General features: G+C 47.5%; 1 protein-coding gene across 1 annotated transcript in view; it reads left to right on the forward strand.

The window, feature by feature from the left end:
• Positions 1 to 17,425, forward strand: part of SYVN1 (synoviolin 1) — a 23,273-nt gene extending 5,848 nt beyond the window's left edge. Inside the window, 17 exon segments of the mRNA XM_087943586.1 lie at positions 1 to 140; positions 1,045 to 1,137; positions 3,016 to 3,168; positions 3,364 to 3,412; positions 5,823 to 5,926; positions 7,015 to 7,141; positions 8,668 to 8,767; positions 8,924 to 8,989; positions 10,947 to 11,063; positions 11,874 to 12,037; positions 12,696 to 12,749; positions 12,752 to 12,840; positions 12,934 to 13,003; positions 13,006 to 13,032; positions 13,226 to 13,421; positions 14,146 to 14,285; positions 14,971 to 17,425. The exon segment at positions 1 to 140 is cut by the window's left edge and continues 11 nt beyond it. Of these exon segments, the coding sequence (XP_087799712.1) occupies positions 9 to 140; positions 1,045 to 1,137; positions 3,016 to 3,168; positions 3,364 to 3,412; positions 5,823 to 5,926; positions 7,015 to 7,141; positions 8,668 to 8,767; positions 8,924 to 8,989; positions 10,947 to 11,063; positions 11,874 to 12,037; positions 12,696 to 12,749; positions 12,752 to 12,840; positions 12,934 to 13,003; positions 13,006 to 13,032; positions 13,226 to 13,421; positions 14,146 to 14,285; positions 14,971 to 15,113 (1,824 nt within the window). The 5' untranslated portion in view covers positions 1 to 8 and the 3' untranslated portion in view covers positions 15,114 to 17,425.
• The last annotated feature ends 683 nt before the right edge of the window (positions 17,426 to 18,108 follow it).

Below are 18,108 nucleotides of genomic sequence, written 5' to 3' on the forward strand. Positions count from 1 at the left end.
TTGGGGAGATGTTCCGGACTGCCATCATGATGGCTGCCAGCCTGGCCTTAACCTCCGCCGTGATAGCTCACGCCTATTACCTGAAGCACCAGTTCTACCCCACCGTGGTGTACCTTACCAAGTCGAGTCCCAGCATGGCGGTGAGTCTTGCCCCTTCCCAGCCGGTCCCGGGAGTAGCGACAGCACTTAGACTTATATACCGCTTTACAGCCCTCTCTAACCGGTTTACGGAGTCAGCCATGTTGCCCCCAGCACTCTGGGTCCTCCTTTTGCCCACCTCAGAAGGATGGAAGGCTGAGTCGACCTTGAGCCTGGGGAGATTTGAACTGCCAAATTGCAGGCAGCCGGCAGTCCGCAGAAGTAGCCTGCTGTACTGCACTCCTAACTACTGCACCACCGGGGCTCAGTGGTGCCTTTTAGGTGTGGCTTTTCTCCAGTTCCTTGCCCTTCGGACATGCTATGGCTCCTAAGCAAAGATTTACAGACGACGTAGGCAGTGGAGGTGTGGTTCCAGCCAGTTTGAAAGATTGATTCTTTACTTACCTTTGTATTTTTATTTATTTAACCAGCTAACTAACTAAAGAACCACGGTGATGCAGTGGTTAGAGTGCAGTATTGCAGGATAATTCTGCTGCCTTATGCATGAAAAATAACTGGGTGACTTTGGGCCTATCGTCAGGAGACAGTGAGTTCTAGTCCCACCTTGGCATGAAAGCCAGCTGGGTGACCCTCAGGATGGTGAATTCTAGTCCCACCTTAGGCATGAAAGCTGGCTAGGTGAGTTTGGGCCAGTCCCTTTCGCATCACAGAATTGTTGTGGGAATAATAGGAAGAAAGTACGTGGGATGTGTGTGTCACCTCGAGTTATTTGGGAAAATAACAAAAGCAGGGTACAAATAAAATTGTATCCTGTAGGAGCTTATTTTTGTAACCAGAAAGAAGAGACGGGTTAACAATACAGAATTCCTTGCAAATTGTATTTTTCTTTATGCACAGTTAACTAAACCACTTTTTTCTTTTTCTTTTGCTGTCTTGTGATGACAGGTCCTGTACATTCAGGCTTTTGTCTTGGTGTTCCTGCTCGGCAAATTCATGGGCAAAGTGTTTTTCGGACAACTCCGAGCGGCAGAAATGGAGGTGAGTCATTGCCAGAGCACAGAAATGTTGCTGGCCTTGATGAGCGGACGTGCTTAAATGGGCTTCAGCAAACTTTGCTGTCCTTTTGCAACGAAGCATCTATTTTGAAGCTTGGAGCACCAATTATTAAGACATCCCTTTTTCTGTTCCCCCAAATCTTGCGTCTTTGCTTATGAACTACAAAAAGAGCCAATTGTACAAAGTTAAGTGCTTTTTCTCTTTGGCTAAATTTTTTTGTATGGTGTCATTAACACACACACCAATAATCTGGAGCTAATTTTGATTGGAACAGTTTTGACTGTGGAAACGAGGGATGTGAAGAGATCCAGTTGCAGAATTAAGGTAGTCCTCGACTTACAACAGTTCATTTAGTCAGTTCAGAGTTACAACGGCACTGAAAAAAGCCTCATGATTGTTTTTCACACTTATGACCATTGCAGCATCCCCGCGAACACGGGATTAAAATTTGGCCATTGGCAACTGGCTCATATTTATCTTGGTCGCAGCATCCTGGGGTCACATGATCCCCGTTTGTGACGTCCTGAGAAGCAAAACCAGATTCCCTTGACAATCGTGTGACTAGCTTAAGAACTGCAATTATTCCCTTAAGAACCCTGGCAAGAAAAGTCATAAAATCCGGTCAAAATCACTGAACAAATGTGTCACTTAGCAACAGTTTGGGCTCAGTTGTGGTCGTAAGTGGAAGACTAGCTATATTCAGGATCTCTTGGTGTCCAGTGTTTAAGTTCATTTGTTCCCTTCGGAGCCAAAATGACAAAAAGTATACTTTTAATTGTAGAAACCGTGTGTGTGTGTGTGTGTGTGTGTGGCTTGTCACCCAGCTGGATTTCCTTTGTCAAAATAATTTTTATTTAGCTGTTAACCAATTCGGGTTTCACTTCCCTTCTCAGCAGACACCTGGAAGGAGAATGAGAGAAAGACAACAGAAAGTGCAGCCATTAGAAAGCGTTTCACATTTACATTTACAGCAGCAGTTTTAAAAGAAACCCAACAGATTCATACACAAGTCTTATAAGGAGTGAGTGAGGAAAGAGAGGAGATTGTAGTAGATATTTATGGATATAAGAAGAATTCTGTGTGATCCAGCAGCTGGCCAGTAGATTCTGAGCCACACAGTCGCCAAATTCGGCACCTTATAGCAATAGACTTAATGGGAAGCCACAGAAGGGGCCTTCTTCCAAGCTGGACACCTCCAGAGGCTCTGGGGCTCCCAAAACCACAACTTAACTCATTTTTCATTTATTTATTAAACTTACGTGGCCGTCCAACTCACACACAGGTGATTCCAGGCTGCTCACAACTTGCAGCCACGTTGGCTGGGATTTCTGACAGTTGGCATCCTACCTCCTCTGGGTGATGCCAGGTGGAAGGGCACCAGGGCATCACCAGACCTATGTCAGCTTTGGAAGCCATATTGAGACCAGATGCTCCCACGCTGCCACCTCTGAGCCTGGGAAAGTGGGAGGGGGGAATATATTGGAGTATATCTAGTTAGACATAACAACATTCTTTTTCTGATTCAAGGTCAGGTTGTGTTGCGCATAAGTGAGAGGAAGTCTTAACTTGGGACGGTGATTGGGCCATGTGATGCGATGATGGGTGCAGGGGGTGGATTTTGTAGTTTTGATTTATCGCAAGGAAGCCCGGAACTTTCTGATTCGGGATTCCCCAGTTGTGCCAGTTGACTATCCAAAATAAAAGGAACCTTTGAGAAGATGCCAGTCTCTGAGTTATTGGGCAGAATGGAGGGTGGCTGGAACGCTGATAGCATATAAATCTGGAGATTTATACCAGCAGGGCAGGAGGGTATCCATTTGGTTTGAGCAGCATCTTAAAATCCCGTCTTTTCACATCCAGCATCTGCTCGAGCGCTCATGGTACGCCGTGACCGAGACCTGCCTGGCCTTTACCGTCTTCAGGGATGACTTCAGTCCTCGTTTTGTGGCTCTCTTCACCCTCCTCCTCTTCCTCAAGTGCTTCCATTGGCTGGCTGAAGACCGGGTGGACTTTGTAAGTGTGATTCCCTACTCGAGTTTGTGGGTGCGAACACAAGGCACTCTAACCCGGTCAAGATAAAACTGGTTCTTTTCTGCTTCAAATGTCAAAGCCAGGTTTCTCAACCTTGGCCACTTGAAGAGGTGCGTGGACTTCAACTCCCAGAATTCCCCAGCCCCTTAAAAACTTGCTGTTTTTTTTCTATTCTAGATGGAGAGAAGTCCCAACATATCTTGGTTGTTCCATTTCCGCATTGTCTGTAAGTACTTTTATATTTATTCTTTTAAATTTAAATTTCTATCACGTTTTTTCTTTTCTTTTACTCTCCCGTGATCCCTTTGACCTTGTTTTCTCTCCAGTCGATTGGTTGTGGCTTGAGACCGGATCCCAGTTTGGCTTCTTGAGAATCGAGCCATAAAATCTACCTGAAAATAATTTCCCAGGGTAGAGTGATTCTGTTTCTCTTACGAGTTTCTTTTTTCCCCTCCTCCGGTTTTATTTTTTCTTTTATGCATGTAGTTCATTTCATAACAGCTTCATCGCTGATATGTCTAGTTATGGCTAGCTGGTCAGAGTCTGCACAGGTAGTCCTCGACTTACGACTACAATCGACGAGCCCAACGTTTCTGTTGCCAAGCAGGACAGTTGTTAAGTTAGTTTTGCCCCATTTTATGATCTTTCTTGCCACTGTTGTTAAGTAAGGGTATTTACATTTTTAAATTGCATAGAGATTATTGTATGGTTGGTTGTGTTTAATTTAATTTTTTTTCTTTTTAGTGGTGTTTGTCCAGTTTTACTTTGTGGAAGAGCACCTCATTTCGTTGCACCCGCTTGCGAGTGTAATGACAAATAAATTCTTATGTCTTATGAATCACTGCTCGGTTGTTAAGTTAGCAACACGATTGCCACAAAGGGACTGCCACAAAGATGATTTGGGGGTCAGCCTATTCTCCAAAGCACCAGAGGGCAGAACAAGAAGCAACGGATGTAAATTAATCAAATTTCATGAGCGTGAGAACAATTAACCAGTGGAACAGCTTGCCACCAGAAGTTGTGGGTGCTCCAACACTGGAGGCTTTTAAGAAGAGATTGGACAACTATTTGTCTGAAATGGTATAGGGTTTCCTGCTAAAGCAGGGGGTTGGACTAGAAGACCTCCAAGGTCCCTTTCAAACTCTTTATTTTAGTAAAGGTTGGGTCTAAACAACCCTTTGATGTCTTTCTCAGTCGAGTCCCTGCTGGACCAGCTGCCTTGTTTAAAAATACTTGTAGCTGGACAAGTGACGGAGCCATCCTTGCCTGCTACGTTCTTTTTTCCCCAAGGTCAGATGAGGTCAAGTGACTAAAAACAGACGGAGTCACCAACGCAGTTTGAACTGTAACTGTAAATAAGGCAGATGTTCCAGAAGTCTAATTGTGGGTAGTGATTTACGTGTCAAAATTAGCTTGGTTATTTGCATTCAAAAGGCCCTAAGGTGCCCTTGGCAGTCCCTACTTTCAGCTGTCGTTATTGTTATTATGATTATGATTATTATCTGGCACTTCCAAACACAGCCACTTTTATGAGTGTAATTAAAAACCCCCAGAAATATCTGCTTTGGGCAGTTTTCAAAGTTGTTAAAGGGCCTCCTGCACCTCAGTTTTCTTTCTGGCATGTTACAGGGCACCCTTGACTTACGGCCATCCTTGAGCCCAGAATTATTGTCATTAAGCAGGTCGCTTACCCAATTGAACCTAATTTTATGACATTATTTTTTTTTTTTGCAAGGGGGATCATTCAATTAAACCCTGCAATTATTAAGGGAAATCAAATTTAACTTGCGGGTGCTTTTTGCCTGCAACTGGAAGTTAACACCAGAAACCTGCAAACGAATGGGGGAAAAAATTGTGGTTGTGGGATCACGGGATGCTGCAAACGGCCACCAAGGTGAGCTGGTTGCCGAACGTCAAAAATACGATCATGTGACCATGGAAGGGTGTGTGTGTGTGGCCGTCTGTCAGGGCTCCAACAAATCCACCCCCATTCAAATCATAAGTCTCTAGCCGCATTTCTCAGAGTAAAAAAATATATGTTTTATTAGGAATGGCCATGTTGGCGTTAGCTGGGTGCAGCCGACACTAAAATACATCATTCATTTCCCCCTTGACCCTGGTCTTGCCCCCACCCCACCTGGATGTATATTCCCCAATGGGACACATCCATAGCCAAGAGTCATCAATCATGCTCTCCAGTAATATTTTTGCATGCCAACAACTTTGGGCTGCCAAGGCTAAGACATCTAAGACATTTAAGGAATGCCCTGCTTTCCCCCATTCCCTTTTTTCTGGCAGCTATAAAAGACCAAAAGAGTATCTTTTTAGTTCACACTGTTGTAACTTTGAACCCAGGTTGTAAGTAGCTTTTGCAGGATCTGTTGTCACTTCAAACGGTTGCTGAGTTACCAGGTGTAAGTCGGGAACCACCTGTAGTTTTAGGGACAGGAGAGAAACAGGGCATGCTGCCTGGAGCTTCTAATGGAAAGGTAGGATATAAAATCTAATCACATGACGAAATCAGAGCACTTTGCAGCAGTCCCCTGGGACGCTGTGAATCTCAGGTGTAGTTTGTGTCTTCTTCCTCCACTCCTTTCTACTTTTCCAGTGACAAAATGGCCTCTCTTCTTCCCTAGCTCTCATGGTGCTTCTGGCCATCCTAGATTTCCTGTTTGTCAGCCACGCTTACCACAGCATCCTGACCAGGGGGGCTTCCGTCCAGCTGGTCTTTGGCTTTGAGGTGAGTAAATACCAACAACAACAACAACAACAACAACAACAATAATTGGATGTAGGATCGATCAGCAGTGGGCCTGGGAGCTGTTTCTGGCGTGCTTTGTTTTATTTGGGGAAGTTTGCTTATATCGGGGGTGTCCAAGTTGATTTCTTTGAGGGCCGCATCAAGGTTGTGTTTGACCTCAGGGGCCTGTGGGGGGAGGCATGGCCAGCTTGAAGCTACTCACCGAGGTTCTGTTTTCGGCTGCCACGCCCTGCTGCAGCCCGGCTTCTGTTTTCACTGGCAGAAGGATGCGCGCAGCCTTCCTGAACTCCGTCCTCACTGGCAGAGGCACTGCGGTCCTTCACTGTTTCCAGAGTGGGCCCACGGGCCAGATCTAAGCACCTTGTGGGCCAAATCCAGCCCACGGGCCTTGAGTTTGACACCCCTGAGTTATCTATTACAGATTACCAGAGTTGGAAGGTCCCTTGTAGGTCATCTAGTCCAACCCCCCGCCCAAGCTATGATCCTCGTGTCCTCATTTAGTGACCAGAATTGGGCCCGACAACTTGGTTGTTAAGTGATGCTGTCGCTGTCACTAACTGAAGCTGGATGTCAGGTCTCCGGTATTCAACCCCCATTTAAATAATTAGCCCCTCTAGCCAGATCTTTCAGAGCTTACAGAAGATTTATTAGGAGTGAACATGCCGGTGCTACCTGGGTGTAGCCGACTCAGACACATCATTCATTGTCACCCTTGACCCTGGTTCCCCCACCCTACCCCATCTCCTGGATGTATCATAATTCATATTCTCCAATGGGACACGTCCATAGCCAAGAGTCACCCAGTCATACTCTCCAGTTAGAATTTTGCACGCCAGAAACTTCGGTCGTCTAAAAATTACTTATGAAGACATTTAAGGAATGCACTACTTCCCCCCCTCCCTTTCTTGCTAGCAACTCTTAAAAAAAACTAGAGAAATATTTTATGAGTTGACACTGGACTGGGTTTACGATCTTAACTCCAGTGTTAGAAGGAAGCCAAGTGTGTGTTTAGTCTTGTTCTACTAAATTCTGCTTTGTAATCCTTTTCTCCTCTTGGCTCTCCACAGTACGCCATCCTCATGACGATGGTGCTGACAGTCTTCATCAAATACCTTCTGCACTCCATCGACCTCCAGAGTGAGAACCCCTGGGACAACAAGGCCGTCTTCATGCTCTATACAGAACTCTTCACGGGTAAATGGATCCGGGGATGAAGTACAAAGACACCCCACCCCACCCCCTTTCCCAAATCCATCCCATCTATCCCAAGAAAGTAGGTATGCTGGCAGCTGAGGCATACGGGTTGTCCTTGACTTACAACCATTTGTTTTAAGGACCGTTTCAAAAATTAAAAAGGGACTTCGAACCAGTTTTCGCACTTCACGATCTTTGCAGTGGTCCTGTGATCAAAATTCAGGCGCTTGGCAACTGGCATGTTGCATTGTCCCAGGTGTCATGGGATCCGCATTTGTAACCTTCCTCGCCGGCTTCTGAGAAGCAAAGTCAATAATTCATTTAATGACCATGTGATTCACTTAAATAACGGCAGAACTGTGGCCAAAAGGTTGCAGAAGGAAGCCCCGCTCACTTTAACGGCTGCCTCGCTAAGCAATAAGAAACGTTGAACTCAATTTTGACCGTAAGTCAAGGGCTACCTGTGTTCTACCTTGATTTTAAGGATGTCAGGTTCAAAGCGCGCTTTTGCGGTTGCAACCATTACCGTTTCTCAGCTTGCCAACAAACCAGGGGGGAGGGAAGGGTGAGATGCAATGTAGACATCAAGAAGACGAACCATGAGAGCCAAGGACGCTTCTGCAGGCGTTTGCCAAAACCAAAGACGTTTTCTCATAACAATAAAATGAGAGTCAATTGGACCGTGTAACCTGCACTAATAGGGGGAGGAGCGAGAATCCTATGCTTTAATTAGCGTATTTTTCAGAGTAAAGTGGGTGGAAATACCTGTGTGTCTTATACAGTGAATATTGCCGAAACCCCGCCCTCCTGCCAGCCCCTACCCTTTGGCCTCTGCCTCCCAGCCATTTTGCCTCCTTGCAGCAAACCTGGTCCGCTTCAGCACAGCCTGATTAGCACAAGCAGCTGATGGTCAGATCAGTCGGCCTCCCGTCGATCAGCTGTTTCAGGCTGCAGGGATCGCCCTTGCCTATGGCCTCTGCGTACCCCATTTTCGGCCTCCGCGCACCCTGGTTTCTGCCAGTTCTGATCCGCGCTGCCCGGAACGGGCCAAAAATGGGGCGGGCAGAGGCCGAAAACAGGATGCGGAGGCTGAAAATGGGGTAGCAATAGGTGATGGCCATTCCTGCAGCCTGAAACAGCTGATCGTCCGGAAGCTGGTTGAACCGACAGTCAGCTGCTTGTGGTAATCAGACAGTGCTGAAGCGGACCTTGCTGTTTGTTGCAAGGAAGCAAATGGCTTGGGGGGGTAGAGGCAGATTTTCTTTTTCCTTGTTTTGCTCCCCAAAAGCTGGCTGAGTCTTATACTCTGAGAAATACGGTATGTGGTTTTGCGTGGGAATTAGCCCGATCTGGTTTTCCCCTCCTCGGTGCCGAAATGGATGTCCCGAATAAAGTTTGGCATTCAGATATCGTTCTCGACCGTGCTTGCTTCGGTCGGGTTCCCCCGTCAGAACGTCGACCAAGGGGTCTTTTGGGCCGTGACCTGGAAGTAAAAAATAATAATTCATATCCTTTTTCCTCCCAAGGTTTCATCAAGGTCCTTCTCTACATGGCCTTCATGACCATTATGATCAAAGTGCACACCTTCCCTCTTTTCGCCATCCGGCCTATGTACCTGGCCATGAGGTGAGTCCCAGCCCAGGAGAATCGGGGGGATGCATAGCGGCAGTTCTGCCCCTTTCCGCGGCTGAAGAGTCTTTCAGGGCCACCCTCTCTGCCCCCCTCCCCCGACATTGCCTGCCTGCCTGAGGACTAATAACTCTTGGCTCTCTTCCCTCCTAGGCAGTTCAAAAAGGCGGTCACGGATGCGATCATGTCTCGCCGAGCGATCCGCAACATGAACACGCTGTGAGTATTTGAGGAGTGTCTGGCCTGTTTCCTAGCTGAAGGTCCCTTATGCAGGCAACAAAAAAAAATTTACATTTGAGTTTAATCTCTTTCCTAGTTGAATAGAATAGAATAGAATAGAATAGAATAGAATAGAATAGAATAGAATAGAATAGAATAGAATAGAATAGAATAGAATGCAGAATAGAATGGAATAGAATTGGGAATAGAATAGAATAATAGAATAGAATAGAATAGAATAGAATAGAATAGAATAGAATAGAATAGAATAGAATAGAATAGAATAGAATAATATTGGAAGGAATAGAATATTGGAAGGAATAGAATAGAATAGAATAGAATGGAATGGAATGGAATGGAATGGAATGGAATAGAATAGAATTGGGAATAGAATAGAATGGAATGGAATGGAATGGAATGGAATAGAATAGAATTGGGAATAGAATAGAATAGAATAGAATAGAATAGAATAGAATGCAGAATAGAATGGAATAGAATAGAATAGAATTGGGAATAGAATAGAATAGAATGCAGAATAGAATTGGGAATAGAATAGAATAGAATGGAATGGAATGGAATGGAATGGAATGGAATGGAATAGAATTGGGAATAGAATAGAATAGAATAGAATAGAATGCAGAATGGAATGGAATAGAATAGAATAGAATAGGGAATAGAATAGAATAGAATAGAATAGAATGCAGAATAGAATTGGGAATAGAATGGAATGGAATGGAATGGAATGGAATGGAATGGAATGGAATGGAATAGAATAGAATTGGGAATAGAATAGAATAGAATAGAATGCAGAATAGAATTGGGAATAGAATAGAGTAGAGTAGAATAGAATAGAATAGAATAGAATAGAATAGAATAGAATAGAATGCAGAACAGATAGAATGCAGAATAGAATGCAGAATAGAATGGAATAGAATAGAAATTGGAATGAAGGAATGGAATGGAATGGGATGGAATAGAGAATAGAATTAGAATAGAATTCTTTATTGGCCAAGTGTGATTGGCCACTCAAGGAATTTGTCTTTGGTGCAAATGCTCTCAGCGTATATAAAAATAAAAGATACATTTGTCAAGAATCATAAGGGACAAAACTTAATGATAGTTATAGGGTACAATAAGCAATCAAATCATACTAGGAAACAGTCACTAAAAATCGTAAGAATACAAGCGACAAAGTTACAGTCATGCAGTCACAAGTGGGAGGCGATGGGTGTTAAAGAGTGATCCTTATTCCATAAGGAAGATCCTTATGTATACATTAACAGCCCCAGGGCCTAAATATATAGGCAGCAAATGTTTATGGAGGTTCTCAGTCATGCAGGTCATGGTTGTCCCAAATATTGTTTCCCCCAAAAAAAAAAAAGGCAACACTGGACTTTGTTTTTCCTTGAAGACATTTCGCTTCTCATCCAAGAAGCTTCTTCGGTTCTGACTGAATGGCAGGGGATAGAAGGATTTATATTCCTTGCGGCCCTCTGGTCGTTGGTGCTCTTCCTGAGAGTCATTCTCCTGCTTACAACCCAGCTCCTTTCAGCAGTTCCAGGAAGGTTCCACACCCGTTTGATCCTGCGGGCCCAGATAAACCTCCCGAGCGGCCTTACCAATTCTCAGAAAGAGTTCTGATGACCGGAGGATTGCAACGAATATAAATCCTTTCATCATCCTTCAGTCAGAACTGAAGAAGCTTCTTGGATGAGAAGCGAAATGCCTTAAAAGGAAAAACAAAGGGAGTCCAGTTCCTTTTTGAAAAAGCACCACTGGAACATAAAGGCAGCAAGATTTTTACATCAGCATTAAACTGTTCCCTAGTTGAACTCCACACACAAACACGTCTATCCCAAAAATTCCCAGCAGCCTTTCTGCTCTCCACCACGTCGGCTCTGGGCTGTGCTTGGGAGAAGGGAAGGAACTCAGGGGTCTCTGGCCTTATTCTCCTCAGGTACCCCGATGCCACCCCAGAAGAACTGCAGGCCATGGACAATGTTTGCATCATCTGCCGGGAAGAGATGGTGATGGGTGCGAAACGCCTGCCGTGCAATCACATATTCCATACCAGGTGGGAGGCGGGGAGTGGTTTTGTTTCATTTTGTCTTTTAAATAGAAAAGGAAATAGAAAACGAGGGAATCTGGGTGCACTTGGAAGCTTGACTAGTCTGCAGGAGTGTGTGAGAGAGAGAAGGGAGGGAGGGAGGAAAGAAGAGGGAGGGAGAGAAAGAAGAGGGAGGGAGGGAGAGAAGAGAGAAAAGGAGAAATAGGAGGAGGAAGGAAGAGGAGAAGAGAGAGAAAAAGAGAAAAGGGGATAGAATATGAGAGAGAGACAAAAGGAGAAAGGAGAATGAGAGAGGAGAGAAAAGGAGAAAAGGAGAGAAAGGGAGAAAGGGAGAGGAAAGGAAAGGAAAAGAGAGAAAAAGAGAGATAGGGACGGCGAGGGAGAGGAGAGAGAAAAAGAGAGAAAAGGAAATAGAATATGAGAGAGAAAAGGAGAAGGAGAGAAAAGAGAAGGAGAGAAGAGGAGAGAGGGACGGGGAGGGAGAGGAGAGGAGAGGCGAGAGAAAAGAAACAGAATATGAGAGAGAAAAGGAAAAAGAAAAAGAGAAAAAGAGATGGGAGGAGGGAGAGAGAGGAGAGAAAAGGAAATAGAATATGAGAGAGAGAGAAAAGGAGAAAGAATGAGAAAGGAGAGAAAAGGAGAAAGATAAAAGTAGAGAAGGAGAGGAGAGACAGGGAGGAGGGAGAGAAAAGGAGAAAGGAGGAGAAGGAGAGAGGAGGAGAGAAAAAGGAGAGAAGGAGAGAGAGAGAGAGAAGAACCTGGGAGGCCGTTTTGAAGTCACCCATTAGAACGGCAAGGGGTTCTCCTCTTCTTCAGCTGCCTCCGATCCTGGTTTCAGCGCCAGCAGACCTGCCCCACCTGCCGGATGGACGTCCTGCGCGCCTCCCTGCCCACCCAGTCGCAGCCGCCCCCCGAGCAGCCGGAAGGAGGGCAGCATCCGCCCCCCCATCAGGCCCCCTTGATGCCTCAGGCGCCCAACTGTGAGTCCCACTTTGTGAGCGGCTGCTGCTGCTCCACGGATGAATCTTCCTCCTCTTTAAATCTCTTTCAAGGGGGTGGGGGGGACTTCAACTCTCCCCATTTCCCGGCCAGATCCCTACAACAACTCTGTGGGGTAGGCTGGGGGTGAGACAGAGGGACTGGCCCAAAGTCACCCGGCCTAAGGCAGGACTAGAACTCACCGTCTCCTAAGAATTGGCCCAAAGTCACCCAGTTGGCGCTATCATGCCTCAAGCGGGGCTAGAACTCTCTGTCTCCTGGTGAACGGCCCCCAGTCAGCCAGGTGCCTTTTTCACCTCTAGGGTGAGACTAGAACTCGCTGCCTGTAGCCCGGATCTTCATCTTTTCCGCTTGCATTTGTCTTTGACGGTCGCGCAGGTTGCGCTTCAGCTTCCCTGAATCAGAAGGCAAAAGAGCATTTTAAATAATGGCCAATTGAAAATTCTTGCTGGCTTGAAACCCCCGGTGGGGAGCGATGGCCCTTTAATGAACTTGTGGACTTCAGCTCCCAGAATCCCTGAGTCGGCTTGCACAGGCTGGCTGAGGAATTCTGGGAGCTGAAGTCCACAAGTCACAAAAGGGCCATTGTTTGCCCAGCCCCGTCTCAGGAAGCCGCGCTGATGCCCTCCTTCTCTGCAGTCCCTCAAGGCCTCCTGCCTCCGTTTCCTCCCGGGATGTTCCCTCTGTGGCCCCCATGGCTCCCTTCCCTCCGGTGCCGGGCGTCCAGCCCCCCAACAACGCCGACAGTGCCTCCGCGGGCCCCCGCCAGGATCCCAAGGGTCAGGTGAGAAACCCCCCCCACAGTTGGCTGTTCCACGGTGAGCCACCCAAGGGGGTCTTAACGGGGCTGCGTTTCCTCCTCAACAGGCACCGCTAGGCCCACGGGGATTCGGCCAGCACGTCGGACACCGCCACCTCCGCAGGGACCGTGCCGGGTTTCCCCTTCCCTCCCCTTGGATGGGGATGCCGTTCCCCCTCTCTTTGGTACGTTCCAGAGTGCCTGGGCGTGGCTTCCCACCCGGGCGATCGTTTTCCCCGCTGATTTATGACGGTGGCGGCTAAACCGATCGCCCGGTTTTCGCTGCCCTCCTGGGGAGGGAGGGGCGGTTCTTTTTGGGGGTGGGGTTGGGGGCGAGTCCTCTTCTCCCATGTCTCCCCTCCCGCCCTCGCTGCTTTAGGCTTCCCTCCGATGCCCGTTCCCCCCTCGGGGTTTGCGGGGCTGACGGAAGAGGAGCTGCGGGCCATGGAAGGCCACGAACGGCAACACTTGGAGGCCCGGCTGCAGTGCCTGCAGAACATCCACACACTCCTGGATGCAGCCATGCTCCAGATCAACCAGTATCTCACTGTGCTGTCTACGATTGGGTGAGCCGCCTCCTCCCATTTCCCCCTCACTTCCTCTCCCTTCCCGCTCTCTTCTCTCCCCTCCCCTCCTCTCCCTTCCCTCTCCCTCTCTCTTCCTTTGTTACTTTCTCTGTTTTCTTTCTTTCTTTCTTTCTTTCTTTCTTTCTTTCTTTCCTTCCTTCCTTTCCTTCCTTCCTTCCTTCCTTCCTTCCTTCCTTCCTTCCTTCCTCCCTCCCTCCCTCCCTCCCTCCCTCCCTCCTTTTCTTCCTTCCTTCCTTCCTTTTCTTCCTTTCCTCTGCCTTTGTCTCTGTTTTCCCTCTCCCTCCCCTTTCTCCCTCCCTCCCTCCTTCCCTTCCTTTCCCTTCCCTCTTCCCTCTTCCTTTGTCTCTTTGTTTTCCCTCTCCCTTCCCCTATTTCTTCCCTCCCTCCTTCCTTCCTTTCTCTCTCTCTTTCTTTTTTCCTTTCCTTCCCTTCTCTTCCCTTCTTCTCCCCTCCAATCTTCCTTCCTTCCTTCCCTCCCTCCCCCTCCCTCCCTCCCTCCCTCCCTCCCTCCCTCCCTCCCTCCTTCCTTCCTTCCTTCCTTCCTTCCTTCCTTCCTTCCTTCCTTCCTTCCTTCCTTCCTTCCTTCCTTCCTTCCTTCCTTCCCACCCTCCTTAAATTCTTATTCTGCCCATCACACTTGTGTGATTCTGGATGGTAACAAATCTCCCCCCTCCCAAACTGGGTTGCTGTGTCTCTTGTCCAGGATGCCTCGAGCTGCTCCAACGCCCCCGAGTGCTTCAGCCCCTCCAATGGCCCCTCCTGAGACCCCGACTAGCCCTGAATCGAATTCCAGTGAAGCCACCACCTCCACCTCCCAGCCAGCGGACAGCACCTCTTCACCAGGTAAACTCAGGCAAGAGGGGTCTGGCCTGGAGGCCCCAGCGTTTTTCCCAGTACAGGGAGTCTTCAATTTGCGACCAGTATTGAGCCCCCAGTTTCCATTGATAAGCAAGATGGTTGTTAAGTGAGTTTTGCCTCATTTTACGGCCTTTCTGGCCACACCTGTTAAGTGAATGAGTGCAGTTGTTCAGTTAATGAGCCGCAGTGGCACAGTGGTTGGAGTGCAGTACTGCAGGCTCCTTCTGCTGACTGCCAGCTGCCTGCAGTTTGGCAGTTCAAATCCCACCAGGCTCCAGGTTGACTCAGCCTTCCGTCCTTCCGAGGTGGGTAAAACGAGGACCCAGATTGTTGGGGGGCAATAGGCTGACTCTGTAAACCGCTTAGAGAGGGCTGGAAAGCACCGCGAAGCGGTATATAAGTCTAAATGTTATTGCTATTGCCCACCCTGACAGTGGTTAAAATGCAGCCTTGCAGGCTAACTCTGCCCACAGCCAGGAAGTTCGATTCCCACCATGGCTGGCTGGAGAATTCCGGGACTTGAAGCCCACAAGTCCTAAAGTTGCCAAGTTTGGAAACCTCTGTATTATACAAATGAAAATGTATAATTAAAAACCATTAAAAAAAAATAATAATTAACTCCTTCGTCAGAGCCCCTGTCCAGTTATCGTTCTCCCTTTGGCATTTCCAGATACGTCCCCAGACAAAGCAGAGGGGTCCACGCAGCCCTCCAGCCACGATGGGGACCCCTCCTCCCCGGAAGAGCCCAACGCAGCTGAGCTGCGGAGACGCCGACTTCAAAAGCTAGAACTGCCTTCTCCTGCCTCTCCTTGAACGAGCACGTGCTCCCTGGCCTGACCTGATGGACTTTTTTTTCTCTCCCCCTCCCCCTTCTCTTTCCCCCACCGCCCCAAATAAAATGGAAAAAAACAACAGCGGATTTAAGAAGACCCAAGCCCCCCACCCCTCCCCTCCTCCTCCTCTTCCTCCTCGTGTCAGCAATCGGAAATCAGCGGTGGCCTAAAGAAGAAAAAACCCAGATGTCTTAACTCGGGCCCGCCAAACGCTGATACGACCAGTTCTGCAGTGGCGGGGACGACAGGCCACGTTTTAACCTTGGCTTACGCCATGCAGAGGAAGTAGCCGTTGTCTTCTATAATAACGGAGAGCGCGCAAGACTTACCCTGTTGCCACCAGCCTCGCAGCTGCCCATGGTTTCAGACCGGACGGAGCGTGAGCCAAAACCAGGGTTGGAGGACGAAGGCCTCTGTCTCATTTGGGGGGGAAAGAGAGAGAGAGAGTGTGTGAGTGTGTGTGTGAGAGAGAGAGAGAGAGAGAGGCACTGTTTAAAAACCGAGTTGGTTCTTAGCTTTGAGGATTTCTCTTCCATTTGACATGGGCAGAGTTTTTTTTCTACACCATATTTTTGTCCTTTCGATTTTTTCCCCTTCCCTAGGCTGGACGTGAGCTTGTGTGTGTGTGTCTGCGCACACCCCGAGCGCATTGCACACCCGTCATGGTTTTTGGCCAGTCCTTCCTAAGGAAAGCAAGAAAATGGTCCTTTTTGTGCAAGGATGAACGAGCGGAACGGAGAATTTCTATTTTTGTAAGGGGTCGGGGTGGGTGGGTGGGCGGGATAGACCAGCGGACGTCTCTCTGGATCGCTTTTGTCTTGCAAAAGTTTTTCAGTCCTCTTCCTGGCTCCTGGCTCCTGGTCCACTCCCTGTGCAGCCAGCCTGGGGAGGGGTGAGGAATGTTGTGGGGGTGTGTGTGGGGGGGAAACAAGGGGGTGTTGCACAGCTTTCTTTCAATGAATGAACGAATGGCCCGGTAAGATGGAAGCCTCTTTCTCTCTCTATGGAGCTAAGCAGATTTGCACCACAGTAAAACCTGTGACTTGAATCTTTCTCCCGTGCTTCGTTCTTTGGCTTGCTCTCTCTTTCACGAAAAAAAAAAAACCCGTTTAAAAGAGGAACATTTCTCAAGGAAGCAGGACCAAGGAAGGACCTCGCCTGTTGCAGTGGGCTCCGGGCTTCGCCTCGTTCCGGAAAACGCCACCCCACTGCATTGATGGGTCCTGGAATTCGATTTTCACGGTTTCTTGACTGCAGCCATGGGATTGGTGGAGCTCGGATATCTGGCCAGCAAGAAGTAGTTTGGGGAAACCACACACAAATCTCCTGGAGAGATTTGAGAGCATTTTCCCAGCCCCAATTTTGTTATTATTTTTGACTGAATGGCCTCATCCTGCCTGGTTTCTGGTGTTGCTGCTGTCTTTTATTTTTATTTTTTTGCAAAGCTTTTTTGGCTTCTGCATTGATATTGCTGGAATGATGTGATTTGGGTCTTAATTGCCTGTATTGGTTCCTGGACAGAAAGAGGCCTTTCCCAGGTGGGTTTTTTTGGGGGGTGAGGGAAGCATTTTCCAGTGAGGTGGTGGAAGGAAATATCTTTGTTCTCAGAGGTATCCATGGGGGGAATCCATCCCCGAAAGGGCTTGGAAGGATAGGATGGGATGGGATGAGAAAGGATAGAATGGGAGGAAGGAAGGGCTAAGGGAAAAGAGGAAGAGAAGGGAAAGAATGGAAGGAAGAACGAAGGGAAGGGAAAGGAAAGAATGGGAGGAAGGGAAAAAAGGGAAAGGAAAGAATGGGAGGAAGGACTAAGGGAAGGGAAAGGAAAGAATGGGAGGGAGGGAGGACAGAGGGAAAGCAAAGGATGCCATAAGGGAAATAAATAGGGAGTGGGATAGAATGGAATGGGCTTGAAGAGAAGACTGGGATAGAAAAGGACAGGATAGGAGGATTGGATAAGACAGGAAAAGGAGGAGGGGAAGTCGGGATAGGATAACCTTCCAGGGCCTTATTTTTTTCCCCTTTGAAATCTGTAGGAATTCTAGACAAATTGACCTCGTGTGGAGGGATCCCCTGCCTTGGGATTTTCTCCCCCAGGTGTTTGCTGCTATTTGTACCTGTCCTTCCTCCCCCCACTCATAGGGAAACAACTACTGAATGAGACAGGTTTTTTTTCTGCATCAGCAGCCTTCCTGCCGAAGCGCTTTCAGTAGATTTAGTAGATTTTCCCCTATTTTTTTTTTTAAAAGCCTGCTGCTTTTTTTCTGCAGCACTTCTGAGATAACTTAAAAACAGAAAGAAAGAAAGAAAGGCCTCCCCTCCAGGAAGCAAATCAAGTGAAATATTTGTTATTTGGCTGCTGTTTATTTTTGGTTTTTTTTCCTCCCTTTTTTTTCTGAAGGGCTAACATTTTAAGTTGGGTTAGTGAGCAGAATTACTCTTTGGGGTTAGATTTGGAGTCAGGACAGCAGGGGGTGAAACGTTGGTATCAATAAAAAGGCTCTGCTCAAAAAAAGCTCTCTTCAATCTCTCCGAGGATGGTTGCCCCGTTCTGTGTCCCTTCGTCGTAAACTGAGACAGATTCACACTCTGGGTGGGGTGAATTTGACCCGTCTTGGGGCAACCTGGGAAACTTAACGGCAACTCTTAAGAACGCATGAAAATCCAAGGTGCTGGGCTTATGCTTTATTTCAGAATTCAAAACAGCCCGATGCAGAAAGCATAAACCTACATCTTTAGCACATTTAACCAGCATCCACCATTCTGTGTTTTGGTTTTAAACCGGCAGGCTTACATGGTTTGGCGTAAGATGGATGCATATTGGGATCCTGTGTGCCAAAATGAACAAAAAGCAGGCACACCCACCCACCTCATTTCCAGCTGCCGCTGAGTCAATATTTAAGAATTGCATTGCTGGCTGGGGAATTCTAGGAGTGGAAATCCACACCTCTTAAAGTTGCCAATATTGAATATAC

The sequence above is a fragment of the Notechis scutatus genome, chromosome 14 (assembly GCF_049901735.1).
Source record: "Notechis scutatus isolate UNSWTSFEM ecotype Mainland chromosome 14, rNotScu1.2, whole genome shotgun sequence".
NCBI classification, from domain to species: Eukaryota; Metazoa; Chordata; class Lepidosauria; order Squamata; family Elapidae; genus Notechis; species Notechis scutatus.